General features: G+C 38.5%; 1 protein-coding gene across 1 annotated transcript; it reads right to left on the bottom strand.

Moving 5' to 3' along the window:
• Window positions 1-4057: 4057 nt before the first annotated feature.
• Window positions 4058-6061, bottom strand: LOC107655890 (transmembrane protein 174-like). Its single transcript, XM_016443503.1, is given in 3 exon segments — window positions 4058-4172; window positions 5234-5971; window positions 6003-6061. Coding segments are annotated over 3 exon segments (912 nt in total).
• Window positions 6062-10721: the final 4660 nt, after the last annotated feature.

Raw genomic sequence — 10721 nt, 5'->3', positions numbered from 1 at the left:
TGAATGAATACGATGAATTAAGATACTGTAATGAATTAAATTGAACTAAACAGAAAGAGTATACAGAGTGAAATGTACTTATTTTCCCTGTCTGATTGTAACGAATCAGTCCACTGAAGGCGAGCAGGCAGATCGGGCGGCCATGACGGAGCAGGCAGATCGGGCGGCCATGACGGAGCAGGCAGATCGGGCGGCCATGACGGAGCAGGCAGATCGGGCGGCCATGACGGAGCAGGCAGATCGGGCGGCCATGACGGAGCAGGCAGATCGGGCGGCCATGACGGAGCAGGCAGATCGGGCGGCCATGACGGAGCAGGCAGATCGGGCGGCCATGACGGAGCAGGCAGATCGGGCGGCCATGACGGAGCAGGCAGATCGGGCGGCCATGACGGAGCAGGCAGATCGGGCGGCCATGACGGAGCAGGCAGATCGGGCGGCCATGACGGAGCAGGCAGATCGGGCGGCCATGACGGAGCAGGCAGATCGGGCGGCCATGACGGAGCAGGCAGATCGGGCGGCCATGACGGAGCAGGCAGATCGGGCGGCCATGACGGAGCAGGCAGATCGGGCGGCCATGACGGAGCAGGCAGATCGGGCGGCCATGACGGAGCAGGCAGATCGGGCAGGCAGATCGGGCGGCCATGACGGAGCAGGCAGGTCAGGGAGCCATGGTGGTGCAGGCAGAGACATGAAAACATGAACATGACAAAACCCAACCACCACATTACACTGATGCCTTTAACGTCACTGCTCAAAATACTCTTGAAGGGTTTGGGACTACGACGTGGTATTTTCGTATGAATTCGTAACCTAGGGGGGGGGGGGGGGGAAGCGTGAAGTTCCAACGTACGTAGGAGTCATTTTTATGCTTTTAAGAGCCCTATAAATAACCCATCATTGGTAGGCTACAACATCTATCCACTAGCCTATTAAATAGCCTACTTGATATTTAGATGTTGTTTGTGATTAAAAAAAAAAAAAAGGAAAAGAAAAAAAATTAAATGGACAGTGTGGATTTTCCCCTCCACACGAAGTAGTCAAGCGTGGATAGGGAGTGCAGCCAATACCTGATTCACTGGGATTTATAGTTTCAGCTAGGTGACTGGCTCAAAAACACCTGGCAACATGCGCTGATTTTGTAAAATGTATTTAAAATTCTATTATTATTGTATAATTGTATTATATGATCGGCATATATAAGTAATTATCAGTTACAATAAAGAAAAACCCCATAACCTAGCATAATATTATTAATAATATCCGGGACTCTGCCAAACAAACAAGTGCTAATGGATAAGTGGGAATGTTAACAATTAGCTTCGTCGAGGTAGGCCTTCTCGGTGCAGAGATGCTTTTTACTGCATCATTTTTATAAAGACTGAATCTCACACAATTTGATTAGCTTTTAACAAACAAAGCTTGCAACCAACAGGTGAGTTATAGGGAAATGTAGTGAAGTAAAAAGTACGATCTTATGCTTTGGAATTTAGTGAAGTAAAAGTAAAAGTTAGTCAAAATAAAACTACTCCAGTAAAGTAGGCCTACAGATACTTGAAAAATGTACTTAAGTACAGTAACGAAGTAAAACTACTCCGTTACTGTCCACCACTGAGGCCTACTGTATAAGCTATGACATATGACGATCTGAAGTCCAGACAGCCAATGGAGACATATTGTTGTTATGCGTTCACTCACTTTCCTCCTCGTTCATGTGGACAAGTTCAGTTAGACGTGTTCTGTAATAAATAAAGCGAAGCTCTCCCAATAATGAGCTTTGTCGGCCACCCGCGTTTTACTGCGCAGTGAAATTAATGAAGTTCACATTGCACTGCGGTCTCGATACAAAGGCGCAATACAAATCCCGGGACAGTGTTTAAAATGTATTGGATTTCATTTTTATAGATTATGGGTAGTCTATTGGTTAAGTGAACTAATGCCCTCAACCTAAATAGATAGGCTAATCTTATCTAGTAGTATTTATGCAGAGTGCGTTTAATGAGAGTACGTTACACTGAGAAAACAGTGGAAGAAGACATGGCATTGTCAACATTTCCAACAATACAGAAAAAAATCGTGCTGCTTATTATTTGTTTATCCGTTCATTCTTTTCTAAAGCGCTCCACTCATAAAATCAGTAGCCTATTTTAATATTAAAATGTTGGACATTGATACAGATGATTCTAGCACGAGGAGGTTATGGATTAGAAAGCGGAAGAAAGTATTTCTATTGTATTTTAAAGACTTTCATTAGCCGGGTTGAAAGTCACCTCAAAAGTAAAAACGCATGAACTGGAACGGAAATTGTGTTCGTCATACTGTTTTTTTTTTCTTTAATAAAAACAATAGGCTATAATAGGCCTAACAAAAATGCATTTTAAAAAATATTTATTAATATGCACTCTTTGCTAATGGAATAGGCCTACACTTAATAATTTTAGACAGTCAAAGTTTAAATTTAAAATTCCATATTTATGCTATCTGGTTCGCAAAAGACAAGCAAAAACGATCTTCATCGCGAGGCTTGAATTGAGGCATTGCCCGTGGCTTGTACAAGACCTATTATAGACCCTCAATCCCATTGGACGAAGGTTGGCTGAGCAGATGCTGTTACACTTTGAGGAAGAGATGGCTAATGTTAAAAAGCTCCACACTGCGAAATTGCCGGTTCCAACTGCTCAGTTATTCTTGTTTAGAAAGTATATTTGTATATGTAAGTAGGCTACTTGCCTTCCTGTCGCTTTTACACTGAACAAAAGCGTCCAAATAATACACCTAATTTTAATTGCTTCGTTAAAAAATAAAATAAATGTTGTGGAGCCCTTGTTTATTTGTACGCTGTAAAATGCGTTTTTCATAACGTGTCATTTGATACGGTATGAAAGTTTAAAATAGCATTTATAATAATTTACTAACTTTACAGTCATTTACTAAATATAAACACAACTATACTGGGTAGGGTCTACAATACAAATATACCAAACAAAAGTTTACTGTTTGTATTTCCAACCAGAGAAAAATATAGAGAGCGGATTTACAAAAGAACACTGAAATTGCTTCTTTTTTTTCTTGTATTGAAAAAGTAAATAATTTTGTATTATATAAGCAGATTTTCCTGTTTAATTTAAATTGAGAAAACATCCAAACAAACTTTTCATCATGTTAAAAAATCTTTGTACTTTATAATGCAATTCTCTTAGACCTACAGAAAAGATATTTTAATATACACATTGTGGCGCGCGCGCACACAGTCTGTTATGTTTTTAGAGCACGTGTTTCATGCATTTCCATATATGTTTTCTATTACCCCCTGTTTAACATTTTGGATGAAAACATTTTAAATGCAATGAGGGCTGAAAGAGGTGAAGTAAATTTGATTACCACAACAAATTTATGCACCCAGTTTAAAGTGATTTAAATAATTTAGAATTATATCCACTATGTTTAATGTGGTAGTCGTAACAGCACTGACAATATCAGTTTTTATTTGACATTAATTGACACTGTTTAGCTATAGATTTAAACGTAGTTTTTAGCAGTCAAATACGAGAATATTATATCCAAATTATAAAAGTTTGAAATACAAAGCTTGCAGGCGGAATACAGCAAGCTTTATGACAAATGTCATTTAAACGGTAAAATAAGGCAAAATTTAAATAAATCATGCAAGGATTATTTCGATTTGTTTTCTCTCTTTTGGATCACATTGATCTAACATTACTTTTAATGGCTCAAAAGTTGTGTTGATTTAAAATAATAAAATAAATAATTTGTAGGGTACTTTTGATAGACTGATAGCAGATTTAATATTTTAAATCCATAAAAAAAAATTATCGACCCATAAAAATATAAAATAAATAAATATATAGCTTCATATTTCCTAAAACGACAGCTATGCAATGTTTCTGTTAAAGATTCTACAAAAAGACGCATGCAGCACATCTCGGTTTATAGTCAAACTGAATAACCTTCCACTACAGACAGTCTCGCTCACGCAAAAGGTTAAACAGGGTTTACAAACAGGGAAGATGTTACTTGGTTACTTGCGTCTGCAGCTCATTTAGTAAGAGTCACATGAGGAGGCGGCAAAGAGGTCCTGGTATGCAGGTGGAGAGGAGGCGCAGTCTGCTGTACTCGCTTTCCCCTCTACTTCTGCCTCTGAGACGCTGCGATTCCTGCAACGAAATCAGCAAATGTATAATTAATTAATCCACTTTGGGCGCAAATAATAATAATAATAAAATAATAATTAGGCTACTTTGTCTACGTTGACTGTTATTTAAGATGAATGAGTCAGTCTACATGAGAATTTTGGTCAGACTGGTTAGTTTTGTAACACATTTGTTTTGTTTACGTCTGTAACTCAATGTGTTTTTCGCATCTGAAACTTTGATATAATATTCACATATTTATCTGTTTCAAATTAAAGCAGTTTACAAACCTGCAATTCATCCCAATTAAGGACGAGTCGTAGACTACAGTCAATAAAAAAAAAAAAAACACTGGCATTTTAAATGTTGTGCATAAATTTATTGTGGGTATTACATTTACGTGTTTAAAATAATTAGCCTACGTCATCTCCATAAAAATAACCCACTCCCAGTCAGCGATTAACCTCCCAGATCGAGTAAATCTTATAAAGCATGTGAAGTTATACAATCTTACCTCAAAACAAGTTTATAATCTTAAATCCTTTTTATTTGTACAAAGTCTACCTCCACTGTTAGCTACCTCAGGCAGGAGGTGCTCATTTATAATCAGTTAAACTGATTGTGTTAAACACTCCCTGCATGGTCTGCCATATGAACTTTTAAATCTAAATTCAAATAGGGGCATGAACAATAGGCTACTGAGTAACCTTATTACAACTGATTGATTCGTTAATACTTTAAGACACCAATGAGTTTATGCACTTCACCTAAGATTTCTTTTAGGCACATGCTGTTACATTAGGTTACAGCTCAAAACTGGTGTACATTATCACATAGATATGTACATATCTGAATTATCAGTTACTGTAATTATATTCTGTTATTTAGTCATTCAGGTTGTTTTCTTTGTAATATTATCTTTAATAAATCTATCATTTTGATACATAAAACCAAAAAGTGATGAGTAATTTTTTTATCAGCTCAGGCTGATATTAATGCTGTTTCTAGACTCCATGTTCCTGATCATGTTATACTGGTATCTAAATTAATCTAATGCACACTATCATCAGTATTCATAATCATACCTGTTTTCCCTTTGCTCTGGTGTAGCGTTGTTGCGTTCACCAGAATTAAAACCAGTGTTTTCCATTGGATACACGCTGTAATATTGTGGCGGTGTGTTCACTGTGACTGCTAATGGCTGGTGACTTGAATGCAAACCATTAACAGGACCCAGACTTTGGTCCGGTACTACAGAAGTGTACGGTGGTGGGATGTACTGGACCACCGTGGCCCTGTGGAAGGTAATGGGCTGGTTGAGTCTAGTGAAGACAAACGATGGTCCTGAAAGGGGTGGCAGAGGGTCCGTTTCCGGTGTTCTCTCTCCATCATTCTGCTTGCAGCGCAGGCAGGAGAGCATTTGGAACTTGCAGATGCTTATCAGCGCGAACGTCCCTCCTACCGACAGCAGAATGGGCCCCAGAAGCTGTGTCCACTCATAGCTGTGACTGACATTGTAATTTGTCCACCCCATAGCCGTGAATGTCATGCCAACCAGGCCCAAGAAGACTCCGGACAACAGTAGTGTGGTACCAGCTTTGTCCCCATCTGACACCTGATTGTCTGAAGAGCTCGCTGCTTGGCCGGGCATCAAAGAGATAACGTTCACAGGGACATCGCTGGGACTGCTGTTTGAGATGGTATTAGAAACACCAGCAGGTACTGCATCACTTGGCCCAGCAAGAGGATTTGTCCCTTGATTCCTACTTTCCGTTATGCTTTTCCAAAGATCTAGAACGTCGTAATGTCTCATCTGGCCAGAACTGCACTGTTTTTATATAGTGGCTTAAGGATTTCTACACTTGTCTGAGAAAGGTTCACTCATCTATGCGTGGAGGATCTTTAAAGAACATTGTTTAGCTATTTTGGACATTGGCTCAGAAGCTTAGTTAACAGGTAACAGATCATTGCTCCTATAAGGGAGTCTTGAACACTCAGTCATCATATTGGTGCGAGCACTGAAATGTGAAATCTGTCGCATGACAGAGCACATGCAGGAAACTGGCAGGTCCAAAGACTAAATCTAAAATTACTTTTTACCAAATATTGTTATTACTAAATTTTTATTACTAAACATTACCAAAATAACTGCCTTTTTAATAGAATTAATAGATCGGTAAAACTATGACCTTTTGTTTTATCTTAAACATGCACTATGAACGTTTCATCATCATTTTTGCACACAACTTTAAAAGCCTTTTCAAGCACAAGGGAACCATGTGGTAACATTGCAAAAGAACTTCCCTAAATGAGCCAAAACACAGAGAGAGAAACTGAGAAAAAAAATAGTTTCATACAATATCAAAACAATTCTGCATCACTTTAACTTTTCAAAGTCCTCTCTGGAGTCCTAATGGATTTGTTTAGCAAAACAATGTTTCACCCAGAGCACTGCATGACCTAGCAGTCCACCTAGAGTCCAGTTCACCAAAACTGTCACAACAAACTGTCACTTAACTTTGATGATGCATTTAACTCACAGTAAACATTTTGCTGTGGTACTCGGTTAATGTTTCCACTATTGGGAAATTACATAAGAATTCTATGCATGAAAAAAAATCAATTAATCAATCAATCAATCAATCAATCAATCAATCAGTCAATCAATCCTTTAACTACACATGGCAATCTTATGGTGTGGGAAGATGGATTTGTTTACTTTTTTTAAATGGTAATTGCAGTGCTGCCTCCTCCTCTGTCAATGTCCAATAACAACTGAAAGAATCATGAAATTGGTCACGGTTGAACACACATGCATATGCCATGTTTTATTGCAGACCCTGTAATGTTTTTCACAGTCCATTGTTTACCTGTTGTGGAGCAGTATATGGAACTTGCAGGTGCATGTTGCCCAGAATTATTTTGTAACCGGAGACTGGACACTCAAGACAACAGTATGGTTTAAATCACAGGAGATGGTGAAAAAATGTGATATTTTTGATGGGATTGTAAGTATCGTGCTGAACTCCTCTTGAAGGTCAAGCAGTATGTCAGAACCGTCCCGTGCTTAAAACTTTGTTTTAATTCTTTCCCAAAGCTCGAGGACACACCTGAGAGACATTTAGGAAGAGAATAGATTCCAGCAGAAGAATGTTTAAAACTCGCCCAGATTTTGGGCCTGACACACTCTTTCAATTAAGCCGAGTCCAAATATTTATGAGGAGAACATTTCCTCTTTTTCTCTTTTTGTAATCATGGTGTGTAGTATGCATGTGAATGACAAATGTGTGTGCTGGTATGTGTGTGTGTGTAGGATAGGTCTGCTTAAATTATATCTGTGCATTCTTAAAGCTCAAATACGGTCAGCGTGAAAACTCTGGACAACCTACTAGTAAGTCTTTGTTTGAATCACTCCCCTTTGATTCTTTCTAGCCACTAGTCAGTTGAATTGGATGGAATGACAAAACAAAAGTAGAGCATTTCTTCATATGACCCTGCACTGGATTAATTATTAGAAGAGACCACACGGTTTCAGTATTGTACAAACATTAACAAACCATGGTAACTTATTGCTTCATTCGGCTCTAAATGATTAGCCACCAAATTAAATCTTTTAATATTTGTATTGTGGCTCTCACTTGACTTGGCTTTTCATATGCAGCACAACATACTGACTGCACACTATTGCATGAGTATCCACATCCTCCAACGGAAAAAGCCTGCCTGCAATCACAAGAGGGGCCTTAATAGGTTTCCATTGCACACTCTCTCTCTATTCTTCTCTCTGTCCCACTTGTCACCCCCTTCATTTCAGTGAGGCAGCACCTTGCTTCATGACATAGTTACGTTCATCCTCCACAACCAATTAGCCGAGACCTACTCCACCCATCTGTTTTCACCAGCCATATTTTGTTCTGCTCATCTCTGCAACTTCATTCATTAATTTGTTCATTCAGTAGTAAAAACCTTTTCATTATCAAACTTTTTTTTCTTTAACAAGTACATACATTACCGTTCAAAAGTTTGGGGTTATAAAAATTGTTTCATTGTTTTTTAAAGTCTCATATGCTCAGCAAGGTTGCCTTTATTTAATTACAAATGCATTATTTGATCAAAAATACAATACTAAATTTTAAAACGACTGTTTTCTATTTTAATTATAAATTTCAATGTAATCCTGTGATGGCAAAACTGAATTTTCAGTGTTTCGTTGAGCCTTCAGAAATCGTTGTGATTGGGTTCTCAAGAAACATTTCTTATTACTGTCAATGTTTAAAATGTTGGAAACCGTGATACATTTTTATTCAGGATTTTTTGATGAATAGAAAGTTCAAAAGAACAGCATTTATAAGATATGTATTGGAAATTTTTATGGGAAACATTATGTTTTTACTGTCACTTTTGATTGATTTAATCTTTGCTAAAGAAAGATTAAATCATAAATAAAATAAAAAAAATACAAAAAAAATAATAAAATAAAATATCACTGACCCCAAACTTTAAAACAGTAGTACATATTTGAAACAACTGGTGAAAACACAAATGTCCTTAGAATGTCTGACAAACTCCAGAGTTTAAGATTGAAATACATTAGTCAGATTAAATAACATCAAACCTTATTAACATATTAAGCTTAATTATGATTATTTTACAATTTTACCTAAATTTATTCTTTTATCTGCCAGCTCACTCCAACACAAAAAAGATAAATGCAATGTACTAAAACATGCATGAAGCAAGATGAACACTGCAACAATATTACAGTAATATTAACACTGAAGTCCTCTGACGTGATTTTCACTACAATCGAGAACTGACACCCAAAATGGTGTTGCATTTGTATAAAACAAAAGAGTTTCAGTTACAGTCTGACATACAGAGTTGCCATGAACAACATTGAATATTAGGAAAGATCAGGCCTCTGAATGCTGCAATTGACCAATTTGAATCAAGTATTCCAGAACATCTGATTTTTGGTGTGATCTGGTTCAGGTAATATTACCTCATCTTTGGCTGGCAGACAGTACAGACACTGTGGGGGCTGCTCCATGGGAGTTAAGATTCTCCATCATGGCCCCCGACCTTGTGACAAATTGCCCATGACGTGGCTCTGCTCGCCAGGCACGGAAGCCTATTCTCTCTCGCATCTCTCATTCCCTTCAACCTGCCTTTCTCCTGTCCTCCCATTGTTCCATCCTTCCACTGCCCTGAGCTCTCATCTACCATTTCTCTATCCATCCATCCATCCATCCATCCATCCATCCATCTATCCAGCACTAGCTTGGAAAAGTTCATTTAAATAATGGAGCATCAGTCTCAAACAAACTGTGAATGCATTGTACTTCATGGATAAAATCGAGGGCCTTGTCAAAGTCACACTAGCAGTTTGTTGAACACTGACCTGCAGGTTCACGGCAGAACAAAAAGACATTTGAACAACAGAGGATCTAAATGTAGCAGAGAAAGTATACTGTGACCAGGGTGCAAACTACGGGGGAGCTAGGGGGAGCTCGGCTCCCCTTAATAAGACACGGGCTCCCCTGAAAACGTGATATATGAAATTTTGGGGGGGTCTCAAAAAATATTGACAATGTGCTATTTTGACATGCAATTTCAGTTTTGTGTAATGTGATCATCGTGGATTATTATGTGTAAAATTGCAAAAATATCATTCATTTATGCATGACGGCGATTTAAACCTAATTCACTTCAATAAAGATAAACTATACACGCTATTCTTGTCATGAGCATCAAGGTGTGGGGGCGCTGCGGTGCAAATTCCACTCATGTTTAGTACGTTAACTCAAATATTCGTAGAAAAAATATAAACGTTGGACTCTGTGGTCGATTCTGTGTTAAGGTAAGGCAAAAAAAAACAAGTGGGCTCCCCCAAAGTCCACGGTATAGTTCGAACACTGACTGTGACTGCAGCTTTACCTCAATTTTGGGGACAATACTGTGCCCCAACTATAGCTAAGCAAACACACACATACAAACCACATCAAAATCTGATCTTTCCATGTCTAGATTAATGTCCATGAGAACCCAATTAGCCATCACAGCACTGGCGAAAGGCTCTACAGCATCAATAATCACCTTAATGAGTCAACAGGGCCTAGAATTATTAGTGAATGCGTTATGAGATGCAGAGATGTCACTGGACAGATGACATGGTACTAAACAAGCTATCTATTAAAACATCTGTCAACATATAGATTCTAGAGGGTGAAATATGAGTGTCGGGAGAATTTGAAAGATTTCAGATGGTATGAAGCAAGCTCCTCGTGCAATGTTGTTTTGGGAGACCAACCAAAGGCTGAAGAGAGGGAGAAGCTGGCAGATGTGGACGGAAATCAAGAATGATATTAGCTGTGGTTAGGAGAGGAGGAAGAGAGAAAAGAGATGATACAGGAGGATTGATGTTCTCAGAATGGAGGAGAGGAGAAATTAAACAGAATGCAGTCAGTAGATGGGTGCGGATGGAAACGTGGAAAGATGGAGAGAGAAAGAAAAGCCAAAGGATTAAAGAGGAGTAAATGAGGGGAATAGTGTGAGATGGAGGAGAAAAGCAAA

Source organism: Sinocyclocheilus anshuiensis, unplaced genomic scaffold, assembly GCF_001515605.1.
Source record: "Sinocyclocheilus anshuiensis isolate Anshui unplaced genomic scaffold, SAMN03320099.WGS_v1.1 scaffold860, whole genome shotgun sequence".
Classification (NCBI taxonomy): domain Eukaryota; kingdom Metazoa; phylum Chordata; class Actinopteri; order Cypriniformes; family Cyprinidae; genus Sinocyclocheilus; species Sinocyclocheilus anshuiensis.
Note: the sequence above shows the minus strand (reverse complement) of the source record. Positions and strands in the feature narration are given on the sequence as shown.